Below are 19,520 nucleotides of genomic sequence, written 5' to 3'. Positions count from 1 at the left end.
AGGGAGGGAATTACCGGAAGTTGGAGAATTCGATGTTCATACCAAGGGGCTGGAGACTACCCAGACAGTATATGAGATGTTGTTCCTCCAACCAAAGTTTGGCCTCATCATGGCAGTAGAGGAGGCCATGTATGGACATATCCAAATGGGAATGTGAAGGAGAGTTGAAGTGGGTGGTAACCGGGAGATCCTGTCTGTTGTGACGGATGGAGTGGAGGTGCTTGACGAAGTGGTCCCCCAATCTGCATCGGGTCTCGCCGATGTAGAGGAGGCCGCACCGGGAGCACCGGATGCAATAGATTACCCCAACAGACTCACAAGTGAAGTGTTGCCTCACCTGGAAGGACTGTTTGGGGCCCTGAATGGTGGTAAGGGAGGAGGTGTAGGGACAGGTGTAGCACTTACGCTTGCAGGGATAAGTACCAAGTGGGAGATCTGTGGGGAGGGATGTGTAGACCAGGCAGTCGCGGAGGGAACGATCCCTGCGAAAAGCAGAGAGGGGTAGAGAAGGAAAGACTAAATGCTATGTCTGCATAAGCCAAACACTGCACATCGTCAAAAACACACTATCCCTACTGTGAAGGCTGTATCCTTACGGCGGTGGCTGTATCATATTGTGAGGCTGTTTCACTGCCGCGGGCCCTGGAAGGCTTGTGAAGGTAGAGGGTAAAACGAATGCAGCAAAATACAGGGAAATCCTGGAGGAAAACCTGATGCAGTCTGCAAGAGAACTGCAACTTGGGAGAAGGTTAGTTTTCCAGCTAGACAATGACCCCAAGCATAAAGCCAAAGCTACACAGAAATGGCTTAAAAACAACAAAGTTAATGTCCTGGGGTGGTTAAGTCAGAGTCCAGACCCCAATCCAATTGAGAATTTGTGATTGGACTTGAAAAGGTCTGTTCACTCGTGATCCCCATGCAGTCTGACAGAGCTTGAGCAGTTTTGTAAAGAAGAATAGGGAAAAATTGCAGTGTCCAGATGCGCAAAGCCGATAGAGACCTGGCCACATAGACTCAAGTCTATAATTGCTCTCAAAAGTGCATCTACTAAATACTATCTTGAAGGGGGTGAATACTTATGCAATCAATTACATTGTGTTATATGTTTGTAATTAATTTAGATCACTTTGTAGAGATCTGCTTTCATTTGGACATGAAAGAATTTTTCTGTTGATCAGTATTAAAAAAAAGCCAAATTAAATCCACTGTGATTCAATATTTGTAAAACAATAAAACACGAATACATTTTATAGGCACTGCATAATAAAAACTAATAATAATCAGCAAATATACTGAAAACACAAGTTGTAGAGTCCTTGAAATTGAGTGCATAGCTTACGGGATCAGGACAGTGTTGAGGTGAGTGAGGTTGTCTATGCTGGTTCAGGAGCCTGATGGTTAACTGTCCCTGAACCTAGTCAAGTCAAATCAAGTCAAGTCAAGTCACTTTTTATTGTCATTTCGACTATAATTACTGGTACAGTGCATAGTAAAAATGAGACAACGTTTTTCAGGACCATGGTTTACATGACACAGTACAAAAACTAGACTGAACTACGTAAAAAAACAACACAGAAAAAAGCTACACTAGACTACAGACCTACCCAGGATTGCATAAAGTGCACAAAACAGTGTAGGCATTACAATAAATAATAAACAAGACAATAGGCACAGTAGAGGGCAGTAAATTGGTGTCAACTCTGGGTATTGAGGAGTCTGATAGCTTGGGGGAAGAAACTGTTACATAGTCTGGTCGTGAGAGCCCAAATGCTTCGGAGCCTTTCCCCAGACGGCAAGAGGGAGAAGAGTGCGTGGGGTCCTTCATAATGCTGTTTCCTTTGCGGATGCAGCATGTAGTGTAAATTTCCATGACGGCGGGAAGAGAGACCCCGATGATCTTCTCAGCTGACCTCACTATCCGCTGCAGGGTCTTGCGTTCTGAGATGGTGCAATTTCCGAACCAGGCAGTGATGCAGCTGCTCAGGATGCTCTCAATACAACCCCTGTAGAATGTGGTGAGAATGGGGGGGGGGGGGGTGGGAGATGGACTTTCCTCAGCCTTTGCAGAAAGTAGAGATGCTGCTGGGCTTTCTTTGCTATGGAGCTGGTGTTGAGGGACCAGGTGAGATTCTCCGTCAGGTGAACACCAAGAAATTTGGTGCTCTTTACGATCTCTACCAAGGAGCCGTCGATGTTCAGTGGGGAGTGGTCGCTCCTTGCCCTCCTGAAGTCAACAACCATCTCTTTTGTTTTGTTCACATTCAGAGACAGGTTGTTGGCTCTGCACCAGTCCGTTAGCCGCTGCACCTCCCTCTCTGTAAGCTGACTCGTCGTTCTTGCTGATGAAGTGTGGGACCTCCTTCCCAATGGCAACAGTGAGAAGAGAGCATGGCCTGGATGGTGGGGGTCCCTGATGATGGGTGCTCGCTGTAGATTCGCTCAATGGGTGGGAGTGGGGGGACCATGATGGTCTGGGCTGTATCATCTACTTTTTGTAGGCTTTTCTGTTGGGTTACAGTGATCCTGTATTCACAATGTATGCCAAATACGGTGAGATTAATAATAAGTTGTGATTTTGTTGAGTGGAGAATGAATGAGGGACTGAATGTTTCATTGTCTTATGCCCATATACTCCTCTAGGATTCCTTTAAAACCCAGCTCTTTGACTTTCATTCTTCTCCCATAATATCCCCGTCCCGGAATATTTTATTACATTGAAATACTCATACAATCACATAAGTTGCTGTTTATGTCCAATTTATAAGCAGAAGCAAATTTTAAAATGAACCTATGTTAAAAAGCTATTAACTGTACTACAACGATTTGGCAAAAACACACTAATAAAAGTCATATTTATCTTCACTTCAGTTACACCAAGGCCACTGTACGTACTATTCAAGGAAAACTAAAGAGCAGCCAATCACAACATTGTACTCTGTCTGATCTTTGGCTTTCAATCAAAGTATTGGAAACAATAACTGCCACCAATCAGAGGGCTTGTCTCATCTGCTGCTCGCAGGCTCCACCGCAGTGTGCTCTCGCTGCGAGTAACTCTGTTGCTGTTGTGGCAGTGCACATTGAATTTCAGCACGGCTCTCGCTGCTGGATGGGTCTTTGCAGGGGACAAGTCCCCCTCCCTGTGCTGTAGGGCAGAGTTGTGTGTGTGTTTGAAAAGGGCCAATCTGGGCAGAGGTTGCCTGAAGGAAACCTCTTCCTGGCCCGTCGGGCAGATTTGACAGGGCCAACCAACCAGAGAGGTTGTCTTAATTGCCGCTGGACTGAGAGGTTGTCCTTACAGGAGGATTTCGGTATCTTTCGATAGGAAAGAAAACAGCACTTACAAGCAAAAACTCCTGGCGCAAGATAGGAACTCAACAACCTCCTTCCCAACACGCTAGATCTCGCACCCAGAGGGGAAAATATCAAAACGGTGCAAGCGAAGTCACTAGCAGTTACTGTGAGGAAAACAAATATCCTAAAAGGCGGCTATGGATTCCAACAACACAGGTAAAGGAAATACTTTTATTTAAAACAATAACATTATGTTAGCCCGACTTTTGAAGTGAATGTCAGAGATAATTAACCCCTGCTTTCCCTGTTGTAGAGTAGAGGATGACAATACTTTTTGAAAATCATTGTGTTTTCAAGCAGTCTTAGTATTGACATTTAGATGTATGTGTTTTTGTAGCCGGCGGTACACCCTGACAACTACAACCTGTTTATGTATATTCAAATGAATAACGGCGCTGACCTGGGCATTTAAGGATTAATATTTTTAAATTGCCACAGTTTAAACTGCGGTTTCTATGGTTACATTCCCATATATCTGTGCCTACAATATATATGTCACAAAATGTGATGGCCTACAATTTTAATATCAGAATTACTACTGGGATAGTTGACTGTGCTATTTCGAGATAACTGAAGAGTATTATGTTGTGAGATCAGCTATTAATAAATACTTCCTTATACATTTATAATTTCGCAGTAACAAATGAGACTTGCTCCTTTGACGTTTCTATGTTAGTGCTACTGGGATGTTATACTACAGTGTTAATTTTCTTCACGTTCGTATTTTGAAGTGTGCAGTATGGTTTATAATTTGTTTTGTACTATTCGGTTAATGTAACTGGGACGTTGACATAGCAAGCCCTGTTTTTCTTCCCCTTGTTGATATCGTTTCCCAAGACCCATAAAGTAGGTCACAGTCTGAGTAAGGTGCGAGTTATTTTGCAGAAACTCACATGGACAATGCTCCCTAGCCATGTGCACCTTGTGTATATGCCCCTCCTCCTCCTCCGCCCATTCAATTACACAATTATGCTCAGAGTGGTGTGCAGATCCAGGACAAGTCAGTACCGACCGACTCGGAGTGTGACCGACCAACCCTCCCTCCCCCGCCTCCGGTAATGACGTAACGTACAACGACAGACAAGGAACCCCAGCTCTTCTCAGTCCCTTCTCTCTTCCAAAGTACGCAGCGTTTTAAGTGTTGTCTCTGCGGATAGTGATCTATCCACTGTAGTGCGACGCTCGTGAAATGGAGTGGCCATCAATATTTCCCAAATAAAACAACATTTCTATTCTACTACTCAATTGCAATTCTTAATTGGATCTATTTATTCAAAATAGCGGAAACTGAATTTCCCATTTGAGCTCGATAATCTTGGAATTTTGAATAAATACGCGTTTTAAACTTGTGGAATGTGTATATACTCCGCAGAATGACAAGGAAATTTCTGAATCTTTAAAAAAAAACTCGGTAGACGCACCCCCCGATTACAATCAGATCAATAACATTCAGTTACACACCATTGGTCAAAGTATGTATTTTATTTATGGTTATTGTCCGAAAACAAGCAAAGCTGCATCTCTCCACGTTCGTCTTCAGATGTGTAAAAACCACTGGCTCTTGGACACCACATTCAAAAGATTTATCTTTGCATGAACTAATTGTGAAAACATCTAGATCCCCCCCCCCCTTTATCCTTGGGTGTGTGTGGGGGGAGCGCCGTCCGGGGAAAGGTACACGATTTGATTCAATAGCTATTTAAATATGCAATTCGAAAAAAAAAGCTTCGTGTTTTGCATTCAGCGTTGGAGTTCCAGGTCATTTAAATGCAAGAATTTGAGCTGCTTGGTGGTGTGGGGGAGTTATTCTGCAGGGCCGCGAATGGCTTACTACGCCGCACTGCACCTTATTTATGCACGGCAGGGACATGTTTGTGAGACCCAACGCTCATTTCGAAGGGTCCGGTGTCTCAATGGTTAAATCGGACTGTAAGGACGTGTTTGCTGTTGGGAGGCTGGAAACAGCTTGTGATGCGGCAGTAATCCAGGTCAGGAGGCGGAGAATGTTCCTTGCTGGTGTTATTTCCAGCTCTCAGCTGGGGCACGGTTCTGTCTCCGTCGGAATGCGCGGCCGCGCCGACCACCTCCCCTTCATCCCCTCCAATCCTCAAACACTGAGGGATCACAGACCCGATGCAGCGCCCGTGGTTCCTTGAAATCCAGGCCAAATGTTTCACACTTCGCCCCTCAATGGAGAGACAGATCTCTCTTCCCCATTTTATTTTGAGACGTTGCCTTAATTTCAAAACCCGGCAGCACTATCTATAGTGATCAGTGTGACTCAAGGCTCCAGTCCAGTTTGTAGCGCAAAGAGCGGTCGTTGTACACGTGATTGCTGTAACAACATCTGTCAATGGGAGGTGACCCAGCAGCATCCCCTTCTCCTCCCCCCCCCTTTCATTTCCCCAACACGTGTACCGTGGAGGTGGGGCGGCCGCGTTGCTAAAACACGCGAGTTGCGGCCAACACGTGGATCAGCCCCGTGACTCAACCTCCACACTGGGTCTATTAATAACTAAGCCTCAGGAATAACCTTCATTCAGTGGTGTCGCAGAGCGCTGGTTCGCGACCTCTTGTTTGCTTGCCTTTTCAACGCGCCCTGCTGGTTGGGTCGGGGAAAGGGAAACTGGCATGAAATAAACATACTGTTCCAACTGCTCCAAACAGGGGACTTCAATCCTGGCGACTGCCGTTTGTACATTTTGTCCAGGTTTCCATTTCATTTAACAAACATTAGTAATAGGGAGATCCAGAATACTGCGGGGAATACAATATTGATGTAATCTCGGGCAGAATATTGTGGGTTCAAGTTTCCTCAGAACATTGTACCACAAACTGGAATCAGGTTTATCATTACTAACATATGTCGTGAAATTTGTTTTTGTAGCAGCAGTACAATACAAAACAGAATAAGTGTCAAAAAATCGTGCAGAAGAGGAATAGTGAGGTAATGTTCATGGACCGTTCAGAAACCTGACGGCGGAGGGGAACAGACTGTTCCTAAAACATTGGGGGGGGGGGGGGGGGAGTTGTGTCTTCCTGTACCTCCACGCCGATGGTAGTAATGAAAGGAGGACATGGGATGGTGAGTGTTTTTATTGATGGATGCTAACTTTTTGAGGCACCACCTTTTGAAGATGTTCTCGATGGTGTGTGTGGAGGTTTGAGCCTGTAATGGAGCTGGCTGATGCCCTACTATTAGAAATACCTTATTTTGGATGAGGTATCAAACCAAAGACCCAACAGTGTCCTTGAGTAAAACATTTTTTTGAAAAAGCAGGGACATTACCTTTGGACACACATCATAAACACAAGAGATTCTGCAGATGCTGGAAATCCCAGAGCAGCACACAAAAAATGCTGGAGGAACTCAGCAGGTCAGGCCACATCTATGAAAAGGAATAAACAGTCGAAGTTTCGGTCCTGATGAAGGGATTTGGCCTGAAATATCAACTGTTTATTCCTTCCATAGATGATGCCTGACTTGCTGTGTTCTGTCTGATACTTAATCCTCAACAGAGCTGTTTTAGACGGCTTATTGTATGCAAATTGGCTGCTGTGTTCCCTGTACTGCAAAGGTACACTCCAAAAGTACTTCAGTAGCTGTAAAGATTATTTAGACCTTCTTAGAACGGATGTGAAAAATACTATGAAAATTCAAGTCTTTTCAATACAACGGATGGCAAAATTAGGTCAGGATGCAGATTAAATTACTGATTCTGAATTTCCCCAATCTCCAGTGGACTAAATCTCCTACCAACCCCTTCCTTACAATTTGCAAACATTTTCCAAATATTCCAGTAATTTTGAGTTTTGTGCTATTGAAGATGAGAGATACCACCAGTGGTTATAGAATATATCATTTACCATTAACCCTCCGTTATGAAACAGTTACTTGTCAAGTGAAGTATGGCACTGATGAGATGGGAAATAAAGAAACAATGATCCTCCGAGAGGCTGATACACTTCTGCCACAATCTCACCCACTCATGTCCACAGACTTGTGCTGTCAAGTATGCATGTGTCAACCACAGAATGAATTGGGGTTGACTTTTTGGCTTCAGAGTCACGAGACTGCAGGTGCTGGGATCTGGAGCAATTTAGTACCCAGCTGGAGGAACTCAGCAGATCAAAGATGGGGGGGGAGGTGGGGGGAACCTGAATTGTTGGTGGTTTGCGTCCAAGCCCTGCATCAGGAATACTGCAGGGTCTTCAGCCAAAACATCAACAATTTCTTTTTTGTCAGAAATGCTGCTTAACCTATTGAATTCCACCAGTAGATTGTTTGTTTACTTTAACCGAATCCGAAGATCAAAGTCCGAAGGCCAATTGGAAGTCGAGGCCTGACGGCTGGAGCGATGAGTCAACGATTTTGTGAGTTCACAGGAGGCTGGAGGTCGGAGAGGCCTGTTCTAGGGCTGGAGGTGTGTGTGTGTGTGTGTGTGTGTGTGTGTGTGTGTGTGTGTGTGTGTGTGTGTGTGTGTGTGTGTGTGTGTGTGTGTGTGTGTGTGTGTGTGTGTGTGTGTGTGTGTGTGTGTGTGTGTGTGTGTGTGTGTGTGTGTGTGTGTGTGGAACAGGGCTGGCGTTGCTCGTTGCTGTTGGTGTTTTTCTGCTTGTTGTGTTCTGTGTTGTTCTGCTGAGCATTGTGGCATAATACATTGGTGCCAGTATGTGTGGTGACACTTGCGGGCTGCCCCCAGCACATACTTGGGTGTGTTGGTTGTTAACACAAATGTCACACGTGTTGTACTTGCTTCCCATTAAGGTCCTCCATCTCTGTCTGTCCTTGACCATTTTCTCTATTATGCTCCAGGTATGGTTCAGGATCATTATTTCTGCCTCGATGGTACGGCACCAAGTTGTCTTTGGTCTCCTGAGTTTCCTCCACCCTTCAGGGGTCCAATGAAGTGCTGTCTTGATGATCTCTCTTCTCATCACGTGCCATGTTTCAATGTACATGTGATAAATAAATCCAAATCTGCATCTGAAACTTGTGCTTAAGCTCACATGTAGGAAAGGTACAAGAGACTGTTTAGTGCCAGAGTCCAGTCTAGTGTTAACGATCAAAATGGGTAAAATAATAATAGTAATTTTTATTGCTTCTTAGTGCTGTATCAGTTTTGAAAAGGAGTTTCTGACCTTTGAGTATTGTTGACTAATCAATATACCGTAATTGCATTTTGTATGAATTTAGCGGGGACAAGATTGTTATAGTCCAGAGTTCTTAGCATTATATTACAAGAAAGGATTTGGATTCAGCTAGTCTGGGTTTGATTGCAACAGAGGTAAGATTAAAATTTCTTGTTGGGTCATTCAGCACAGAAACATGACCATCTGGTCCAAGTTGACCAAGTTCCCATTCCAAGCTGGTCTCATTTGTCTGTATTTGGCCCATATCCTTCTAAACCTTTCCTATCCATATACCTTTACAAATCTTTTAAAAGTTGATTCTTGTATCTTTCTCTGGCAGTTCATTCCATATATGTACCACCTCCGTGTAAAGGAATTAAAATGCCCCTCAGGTTCCTATTAAATCCTTCCCCTCTCACCTTAAACTTTGTCCTCAAGTTCTTGATTTCCCCAAGGTAGGGGAAGAGACTGCACAGATGTCACTTCCAGCCCAATGACCATAAGACACAGGAGCAGATTTGGGCCACTTGGCCCATCAAGTCTACTCCACCATTTGCTCGTGGCTGATTTATTATTTCCCTCATCGCTCCTGCCTTCTCCCTGTAACCTTAACACCTTGACGAATCAAGAACCTATCAACCGCCACTTTAAATATACCCAAAGGCTCGGCCTCCACAGCCATCTGTAGCAATGAATTCCACAGATTCTTCACCTTCTGGCTAAAGAAGTTCCTCCTCATCTCTGTTTGAAAGGGATGCCCTTATATTTGGAGGCTGCACCTTCTGGTCCTAGACTCTCCCACCACTGGAAAGTCCTCTCCACATCCACTCTATCTAAGACTTTCAATACTTGGTAAAATATACAGTGAAATGCATTGTTTGTGTCAAATAAATCAGCGAGGATGTGCTGGGGGGCAGCCCTCAGTTGTCGCCATGCTTCTGGCATCAACATTGCATGCCCACAACTTACTGATTCTAACCTTTGGCCTATGGGAGGAAACCACAGCACCCGGAGGAAACCCACATGGTCACGGGGAGAATGTACAAACTCCTACAGACTCCTGTAAGGAGGTGGGCGTAGATGCCTGTCAGATTTTATGGGTTGATGGCCAATTGTCTGAATAATCACACTGGAAAGTCAAAGTTGAATTTACCTTTATCTGTACAGGTTCATTTTTGCACAGGCACAATGAAAAAATGCACTTGTAGCAGGCACATAGCATCAGGTAAACAGAAGTCACAAGAAAGACAAATTAAACATAAATTTTATACCCAATGTTTACACAATTAGAATGGAAAAAAAATCAAAGCCTTTTGTAATCCAAAGTGGTCATGGTGTTACTATACTGAGACAGTGGTTAGGTTTGTGCAGGATGGTTCAAGTTATTTGACCCACTTACAGGTGAAATGAGACTGCAGACTTAAGCATATGGGGAGTAGGAACAGACACCTCTGGTTAAGTACTGTTGGGCCAGAGGATCTTTCCTATATTTGAGTCCATAATATCATAAGACATAGGAGCAGGGTTAGGCTATTCAGCCCATCGAATCTGCTCACCCATTCCATCATGGCTGATTTATTATCCCTCTCAACCCCATTCTTCTGCCTTCTCCCCATAACCTCCACAGCTGTCTGTGCCAGTGAATTCCACAGATTTGCCACCCTGGATGAATAAATTACTCCTCATCTCTGTTCTAAAGGGATGTCCTTCTATTCTGAGGCTGTGTCCCCTGGTCCTAGATTTTCCCATCATAGGAAACATCCTCTCCACATCCACTCTTTTTAGGCCTTTTAATATTTGATAGGTTTCAATGAGATCCCTCCCCCCCCCCCCCCCCATTCTTCCAAACTCCAGCTAGTACAGGCCCAGAGCCATCAAACAGTCCTCCTACATTAACTCTTTCATTCGAGAGGTAACAATAGGCCAATAGGCTGAAAGTGTAAGTCAGCGACCAAATCCAGGTTTATGATGAGTCCTATAAAGCTTTACTGCACTTTTTGTTTTGTGCCGTGGGCCTCAAGCAGTTGGCAGCGGTCCCAAAGATGAAACCGTAAACATGCAATTCCAGCCTTGGCACAGCCAAACATAATAAAATTCCAGCTCAGCCACAGGGTGTCTGACGTATAAAGTTCTGATTCAGGCTGGAATGATGCAATTGGAACCCAAACTTGGCAAAATTCCACAAAAGCACATGGAGGGGGCACTAAAAAAATACCCACTGGCATCAAAAGAGCAGTTTAGAACAGTAGGCAGATCAGGCAGCAAATACAGACAAACAAGTTGATCAGTTTTTAAAAAGTCAGCTGGTTGACTTCTGGGTCTCCACAGATGCTCCTTTGACCTGGTGACTAACGGCAGCCTTTCCTGTTTTTGTTTTTCATGCTTCTGGTATCTGCAGCTCATTTGAGTTGACGCTGTGTTGTTTTACAATTCAGGCAGGACGTTAACAGCGAAATGTGCAGCTCAGGCAATCATAACCAGTATTCCAATGGCATTTCAGCTTGTGGTATCCCTGCTGCGGAATCAGAAAGGGGTGGGTTTAAGCTCCATTTTAACAAGTCCACTGATTCCCAGGTTGACGTGTTAGTGTTGCACCATGTGACAGAGCTGCCCTCACTGGGATGAGTTTTTAGCTAAAAGCTTCAACAATGCCTTTTTGAGGAGGCGCAGAAGAGTTATGTAGTGTTGTGGACAATATGTACCTCTCCTTTAATATCAGCACAACAGACCATCTGGTTATTATTATATTGTTGTTAATGGGACCTTAAATGCTCATCGACTCCATTTTCAATCTTTTGCCATTTATCTACAGTTGATGGTGTAGGGCCGGCTGGTGGTGTAGCAGCTTCAGCACCAGACTTTGAGACAAGTGGTCCCAGGTTCAAATCCAGCCGGCTCCTTGCATGCTTTCCATTCATGAGCTGGCGAAAAACAGACAAAAATGCTAAAGAAACAAGGCGCAGAGAGAAATAACAACAATTTGTACGGGTATAGGGAAATAAGAGGAGGACAAATGGGGCCAATGGGATTGCTGTGCTGGGAGTCAATGTGAACTCAACAGGCTGATTGGTTTGTTGTATATGTAGGTTGCATTGTTTCCTATGTTACAACAATAGTTATAGTTATTGAAGTATTTTGGCTTTGAAGCATTTTGGAATGACGTATAGCGATGGAATGTTTTACATAACGCAAGTATGGTAAAAATAACTTGACACTATTTAAATACTTTTAATGTAAATTGACTAAGAGGTAAAATGAGTAAACCGGATGACCTAGGCAATTTGATTGCCATTATACATTTGGGGGAGTGTACTTGAACATCTTGTTCTGTGTCTGCATTCCTGTAGTGAGATTTGGTGTCCCTGGCACATCCTTTCAGAGAGGAAGTATACTGTTGTGGATTTGAATATTTACACACACAAAGTACTGGGGGAGCTCAGCAGGTCAGGCAATGTCTATGGAGAGGAAGAGTCGATGTTTTTGGGCCGAGACCCTTCATCAGGACCCCTCCAACATGTGTGTTATTCTGGATTTCCAGCATCTGCAGAATCTCTTTTGTTGTGGATTTTTTTGTCACCAAAATGTATTTTCTCTCTCTTTTCCTGGCGCTGCTTGGGATGAGAGGGTGGCCTTTAATTCTACAAGTGATGCCCATTTGGTCTGCATGGAAATGCATCTTTTACGTATTATGTTACCTGAAGATCAGATACCAGGTGATTTAAAGATTGTTTATTCCTCTTACACTGTAATGTCAGATAGCTGCTTCCCCATTAGACTCCTAGACTCGCATCCATCCTGGGAACTAGGGAGTTTTAGTGACATTACGTTTGAATAGTCAGTTCCGACTCATGGATTCTTATGATCCAATCTGTAGGGGCATTAAATTTGAGCCTTTAGAGGAAGTTGTAAAACAGCTCACTCACCATGGCCGTCATAAACAAACCTGATACTTCCCTCAATTGGTGGCCAGAACATAAAATCTGGTGGAAGCTTTTGTTTCTGTAATGTAGCCAGGTCATTGGGTATGTTTTTAAAGCAGAGGTTAATAAGTTCTTGATTAGTAAGGACATTAACGGTTACTGGGAGAAGGCAGTAAAATGGGGTTGAAAGTGAAAATAAATCAGCCCTGATGGAATGTCAAGGAGACTTGATGGGCTGAATGGCCTAATTCTGCTCTTGGGTTTTCTGGTAGTAGACTAGAGAGCCAAAGGAACAACACTGTAGATTCCATCCCCCCCCCCCCCACCCCACCACCAAGTCCCTTCTGTAAAAGTCACTTGCAAGTCAAACTTTGATTATTTTTAAAGGGACTGAAAAGGAAAGTGGAGGGGCAGGCTTGTACACTGTGCTCCTCCAATAAAATTGGTTGAATTTGATATTTATCAAAACGTCACTTGATACCTGCATCACCTTGCGGTGGTGGGACCTGCTCCCTGGGGCTCACAACCGGTCACTTTTCAAAATCCCAAGGACACGGCCTAGAAGACAAGCGAGCCTTTGAGGTTCCAAGGCTCTGCGGCCCTGTGGATGGGCTGATTCTATGCCGGTGCCGCCGACAGAAGCATTGTGGGAGAAAACGGATCATCGGGAGCAGCGGATCAGCTGTTGGAGGCTCTGTACTCGGCGAATCTCTCTGTCTGTCTCTGCCTCTGTGGGGGGAAGGGGGAAGAATTTGTTGCAAATTCTCAAGTTGGAGAACTTGGGGAGGGGGAGACATGAAAGCAATGGCTCAGAATTTAACACTGTAAATCAGCGAGTTGTTTTGCTTATGTCTTCCCTCTCGCTGAGTGACACCTCTCTGCCCCTTTATCAGGGAGAGAGAGAGCCTGAGGTATGTCGAATTGTCAGGTGAACAATTAGTCTTTGTTGTACTGCAGATCATGGTTTCTCTTGGGGGCTTTGCTATTGCCTGCTTGGTGGGGGGAGGGTCCTGATACTCTTTATTTTCCCCTAAGTAAGTGGGGGAGGACCATTGCTGGCCTGCTGCTTGTGTGTGGGAGGGGGAGTAGGGGGGGCTTTGGGGTTCTAACATTTTAACGGTCATTCATTCTTTGGGGCACTCCTCTGTTTTTGTGGATGTTTGCGAAGAAAAAGCATTTCAGGATGTATATTGTATACATTCCTCTGACATTAAATTGAACCGTTGAACCTAATGTAATATTTGTTCCTCTTGTAAATGTAATTAGAAATTATAACATGTTATAATCTGATTGGAATAAATAAGATCTGAAAAGGTGTGTTGCTTTTTCTTGCACTATTGACCTAAAGGTCACAGGGAGAAGATAAAAAGCTAAGTGAATTTTAAAATGGAGGATGATGTTTTCTGATTATCAAAGCCTCCAAGAGAGGTGGGAAGTAACATGGGGAAGATGTTTTACAGTAACTCTAAACTCTCTTGTAAATTCTTCCCTTGCTGTACTCACATTGCAGGTGGTGTGATCACCTATATTGGGCCAAACAGTTCCTCTTCTAGCCCAGTCCTGCTCTACAGCGACAACTCCAACAGTAGTTTCCAGTCGGTGTCCCAGTCATGTTCCCCATTGCCTCCTTCTCCAAACGGCTCCAGCTCCAGCTCCCAGGACAGCAAACACTACCGAAGCAGCTCCTCGGGATCTGGGGATGATTGTTCAAGCACCGGATCCTTCAACAACATGAAGCTTTCCACTGACGATGGCAGCGCCATCTCCACCACCAAAATCAACTCTGGGATCACTAGTGAGTAATTCAGAATTTCATAGAAATGGCCTCTTGTTTCCTCAGTAAAAACTCACTGTCACTAAGGGCAGGCAGTATTTAGGAATTAATACTTCGTTTGGAAACCTGTCACCTTATTCATTGTGCTCTTCATGTTGATGCTCTTCCAATGTTGCCATTTCTACTCCATTCTTCAACCCTTCTAAAAAATAACTCTTTAGCTGTGCTTTAATTTCCTTCTCCATTAGTTTATCCTGTCTCTTCCCAGACTTGTAAAGTTCTAACACAATGCATTGTGTGAATGAAAGTCTAACATTCAAGTAGTAAAGAATAAACTTAATTCATCAAAGGGGGGAACTGAATAACTGATTTCCTTATTTGCAAACAGATGGTCAGATAGCACCGACCAGGTGTCCCTCTCCGAATGATTACCTCCGAATCAGATTTATAATTTTACTAAAAGCATGTAGAAGTGCATTAAAATAAAACAAATAAATAAAACAAAGTAATCTTTAAACCATAACCCTCCCCTTTTCCTTCTAAATGTGTGCCTTACCAACTCTGTTGCAGTCACTAGGGTTCTAGTTCCTGCACCAGATCTGATTAGTGCAAGTGATTTCCTTGGCCTCTGGGGAGTGCCTTCAGATTGGGCTGCATGTGGAATCCAGCATCGGGGAAAACTGGCATGTTCGTTCCCTAAAAATGTCAGCAAACTCTGTTCTGTGTTTCACAGTGTGTACACGGAAGCCCAGAATTATCTGCTAGCATTAGGGAAATTTGCTAACATTACAAGAGAGATGATTAAAATTAGCTTTATCTGTTGCATACATCAAAGCGTACAGTGAGATGTGTCGTTTGCATCAATGACTAACACTGTCTGAGAACGGGCTGGGGACAGCCTGCAAGTGTGGCTTTGTTTCCAGTGCCATCACAGCTTACTGACCCTCACTAACTCATACACCTTTAGAATGTGGGAGGAAACCAGAGCACCCAGAGGAAACCCACGTGGTCACGGGGAGAATGTATAAACATCCTACAGACGGTGGCGGGAATTGAACCCTGATCATCGCCCCTGTAAAGTGTTGCGCTGGCCATTACACTACTGTGCTACCTGGTCCAGTACTTCATTAATATGAGTTGATACACATAACACAACATACAAATAAATAATGCAAACATATTTGTATGGGGTGGCAATTCCTGGCTGTATGTGCTAGGACAGCAGCAGCTGCATAGTATCCTGCAGTGACTTTATTGGATTTCCAAACCAATGTATGAAGTGCACGTACAGACTCAGTGCAGAAATTCAAGGATCTACCCCATCTTTACTACATCCTTTATCATCAGTTGGCTTTGCCTGAAAGACAGCATCAATTGTACCAACCATTTGTAGTTTTCAAAAGATCACTGTATAGAATGCTGTGGTCACTTTTGAAGTTCCTGTTAATCAATGCCCTTTGTTTCTCTTTCCTCCAGAGATCAGTGGAATGATTCTGCTGTGCAAAGTGTGTGGGGATGTAGCCTCTGGGTTTCACTATGGAGTTCACGCCTGTGAAGGTTGTAAGGTTAGTTACTCCCATTTGCATCTACAGTTAACGTGAATGCATGCATTTGTACAGGCGTGTCTCTTGGGATATGCACACACAATAACAACAGCAGCAACTATTTATGTAGCATCTTTAACATAACAAAAACGACCCAGAGCTCTCCAAAGTAGCATTCCTAAACAGAAAATCGACACTTAACCTAATAAGGAAATACTGTACAGCTAACTGAAAGCTTGGCCAAAGAGAGAGGTTTTAAGGCATGTCGTCAGAATGAAAGTCAGGTTGACTATCACTGACATAGTTTGTGAAATTTGTTGTTTTGCAGCAGCAGTACAGTATAAAACATAAAAAGTTACAATATGAAATATAAAAAATCAAGCAAATTATGAGGCGGCATTCATAGGTTCATGGCCCATTTAGAAATATGAAGCTGAGAATGTTGAAAACATTGAGAGACATAGTTAAGAGAGGGTGAGAGACAGAGAGGTTTAGGGGAATGAAATACCAGAACTTAACGTGAATTAGAGAACTTCAGATACCTTGGATGTTGTAGGGCAGGAGGAATTCAAAGTCATCCATGTTGTCATACACACAAGTGTGATGGAAAAACTTACTTGCAATGGCATCACAGGCACATAAGCAGCAACCCACAAGGAAGCATTAATTAAGCACAAGTATACATAGGCTGAGTTGTGATCCAGCAGGATTGCAAAGGCTGAGTGACTCCTGTGCAATGTGTGCCTGCACTCTGACCATCTATCACGTGAAATGCAACCGAGCCAGATGAGTTTCCTACTTTTTCCTAATTTATCGAACCTCCACCGGGGGAGGACAGTGTTATCAGTGCCACGGTTTCTAAGACCAAGACTATGGACTTATTTGCAATGCAATGAACTATTGCTCGTGGGGTTTTGGCTGACTGGATGTGGAAGGGGGACTTAATGCTTCTGCAGTACATATTCAAACACAAACTAGGGTAAAGGTAATGGTGCCACTAACCCCATGTTAATGTTTACACTGTCAGTTCTAAGTGAGTAGAATATTAGTCAACTTATTTATTCAAATGGAACCCATTAAAGGAAACAGAAAGAAAGTAGTTTGGAAGCCTAGACTTGTACAGTATGTGTCTAGAACAAAAAAAAGCAGCAGGAAAAATCATTGCGGACACTATCCACTCTGCAAACTGCCTTTTCCATAAACTCCCTTCTGGAAAGTGTTATAGGGTTATTAAAACAAAAAAACTTCAAGCTATATTAAAAGTTTCTTCCCCTGGATAGTTAATCTAATCAACTGCAGACACACCCAGACCTGAGACACCAGGCAAGGTAATTTGATTCCAAACATTTGGTTTATTGATCATTACAGAATGTCTCTCTGGTGCTTTCTGCTTCCTTCCCTCTCCCTTCCCCCTTTCCCAACCATGATTCCCCTCTCCCTGTCCCCTTCCCACTCTCAGTCCACTATAGAGACCCATATCAGAATCAGGTTTATCATCAGTCACATATGTCATGAAATTTGTTTTTTTGGTAGCAGTACAGTGCAATACATAAAATTACTATAGTACTGTGCAAAAGTCTTGTGCACACTAGCTATATATGTGCCTAAGACTTTTGTACAATACCATAGCTTCTGGCCCCCATCTTTTACCTCAGTCACTGCTATGTAAATACTTTAGACCACTTTTTACAACAGTGTTTACATTGTAAAAAATGCTGGTATTTATACACATTTTCTTCAATATCCTTAATTCAACCTCTAACCTCTTTTTTTAAATAATTCTTTACTCTTGTTGATGAGTCCTGATGAAGGGTTTCAGCCCGAAATGTTAACTGTTTATTCATTTCCATAGATGTTACTGCCTGACCTGCTGAGTTTTTCCAGCATTTTGTCCGTGTTACTCTGGATTTCCAACACCTGCAAAATCTCTTGTGTTTATGAATTGTTGAACATTGTCATTTTTTTTGGTTGCATGTCATGCCAACAGGACACAGCAAATTCCTAATACGTGTACATGTAACCGGCAAATAAAGTCAGCCCTTAAGTGAAGTTGATCCTTAAAAGCAAAAATGCTGGTAATGCTCAGTCCGTATTCTTTCTGGCTTCTAGGGCTTCTTCCGGAGAAGTATACAGCAGAACATCCAGTATAAGAAGTGTCTCAAGAATGAGAATTGCACCATCATGCGAATCAACAGGAATCGCTGCCAGCAATGCCGCTTTAAGAAGTGCCTTGCTGTTGGCATGTCCAGGGATGGTGAGCTTTCCAATTACTATTCCAATAAATAAATACTGTTTCCTGTTTGGATCTTTTGTGTTTTACTTTCTGGAGTCCAAAGGTAAAGCAGTGAAAATATCAATACCATTCAAAGCTTTGCTTGCAGTACTTCATGGCAGTACGGATGGAAATCTCACCTTGTCAGCCATAGCTTAGTGGTGGTGATCTTTGCCCGGATCAGAACACTGTTGGTTTGATCCTTGCTGCAGGAGCCAAAGGACTTTGGCTTTCCTGAAGGACTGCTTTGCCAGGCTTGCTGTCTTTCAGAGAAGGTGGATAGTGCTGGTCTTATTTTGTCCCACATGAGAATGATGCAGTAGCACCATTTGAAGAACATCAGTATAATTAGTTTGGCCTTCCAGCGAGCATTTATATCCATCCAACAATTGATTCACTCCTGCTTGATGCATCTATATTTTGCTGTGGTCAAGTTACAATTTTCACTCACCAAACTACAGTGACTAAGACACAGAGAGAGCTTAATTGTCAGTAAAGCACATTGGATTTTATGAAAGGTCCTTTCATGGGTAAGAGATGGTTTTTATCTTTTAATTATTTTTATTTTATTAAACCATAAGACATAGGAGCAGAATTTGGCCATTTAGCCCATTGAGTCTGCTCCACCATTCAATCATGGCTGATCCATTTTTTTACTTCCTCAGCCCCACTCCCTGGCTTTCTCCTCGTAACCTTTGATGACGTGTCCAATCAAGAACTGATTAAGCTCAGCCTTAAATACACCCAACAACTTGGCCTCCACAGCTGCCTGTGGTAATAAATTCCACACATTCACCACCCTCTGGCTAAAGAGGTTTCTCCACATCTCTGTTTTAAATAGACACCCCTCTGTCCTGAGGCTGTGCCCTCTTGTCCTGGACTCTCCCACCATGGGAAACATCCTTTCCACATCTACTCTGTCTAGGCCTTTCAACATTCAAAAGATTTAAATGAGATCCCCTCATCCTTCTAAATTCCAGTGAGTACAGACCCAGAGCTATCAAACTTCCTTGTATGATAACCCAGAATCATCCTTGTGAACTCCTCTGAACCCTCTCCAATGCCAGCACATCATTTCTTAGATGAGGAGCCCAAAACTGTTCACAATACTCAAGGTGAGGCCTCACGAGTGCCTTACAAAGCCTCAGCATCACATCCCTGCTCTTATATTCTAGACCTCTTCAAATTAATGCTAACATTGCATTTGCTTTACTCTCCACTGACTCAACCTGCAAGTTAACCTTCAGGGTGTTCTGCACAAGGACTCCCAAGTCCCTTTGCATTTCAGAATTTTGTATTTTCTCCCCATTTAGAAAATAGTCTGCACATTTATTTCTAGTACCAAAGTGTATGATCATGCATTTTCCAACATTGTATTTCATTTGCCACTCTCTTGCCCATTCTCCAAGTCTGTCTTAAGTCCTTCTGCAGCCTACCTGTTTCCTCAACATTACCTGCCCCTCCACCAAGTCTTGGTATCATTTGCAAACCTGGCAACAAAGCCATCTATTCCATCATCTAAATCATTT

At 43.3% G+C, this 19,520-nt stretch overlaps 2 protein-coding genes across 3 annotated transcripts in view; one reads left to right on the top strand and one right to left on the bottom strand.

Moving 5' to 3' along the window:
* Positions 1–3,019: 3,019 nt before the first annotated feature.
* nr1d1 (nuclear receptor subfamily 1, group d, member 1) overlaps positions 3,020–19,520 on the top strand; it is a 29,982-nt gene continuing 13,481 nt past the window's right edge. The window contains exons 1-4 of one of the 2 annotated variants that reach the window (XM_073071433.1): positions 3,020–3,507; positions 13,912–14,196; positions 15,652–15,740; positions 17,829–17,973. In XM_073071433.1, the coding sequence (XP_072927534.1) occupies positions 3,489–3,507; positions 13,912–14,196; positions 15,652–15,740; positions 17,829–17,973 (538 nt within the window). In that variant the 5' untranslated portion in view covers positions 3,020–3,488. Of the gene's footprint in view, positions 3,508–5,161; positions 5,340–13,911; positions 14,197–15,651; positions 15,741–17,828; positions 17,974–19,520 lie in introns of those variants that run through there. The other variant, XM_073071434.1, reaches the window with a different exon arrangement.
* The window catches only part of LOC140741337 (thyroid hormone receptor alpha), a 502,247-nt gene continuing 493,050 nt past the window's right edge, over positions 10,324–19,520 (bottom strand). The window contains exon 11 of the mRNA XM_073071448.1: positions 10,324–11,402. Within this exon, the coding sequence (XP_072927549.1) occupies positions 11,329–11,402 (74 nt within the window). The 3' untranslated portion in view covers positions 10,324–11,328. The remainder of the gene's footprint in view (positions 11,403–19,520) is intronic.

Source organism: Hemitrygon akajei, chromosome 18 (assembly GCF_048418815.1).
Source record: "Hemitrygon akajei chromosome 18, sHemAka1.3, whole genome shotgun sequence".
NCBI lineage: Eukaryota > Metazoa > Chordata > Chondrichthyes > Myliobatiformes > Dasyatidae > Hemitrygon > Hemitrygon akajei.
Note: the sequence above shows the minus strand (reverse complement) of the source record. Positions and strands in the feature narration are given on the sequence as shown.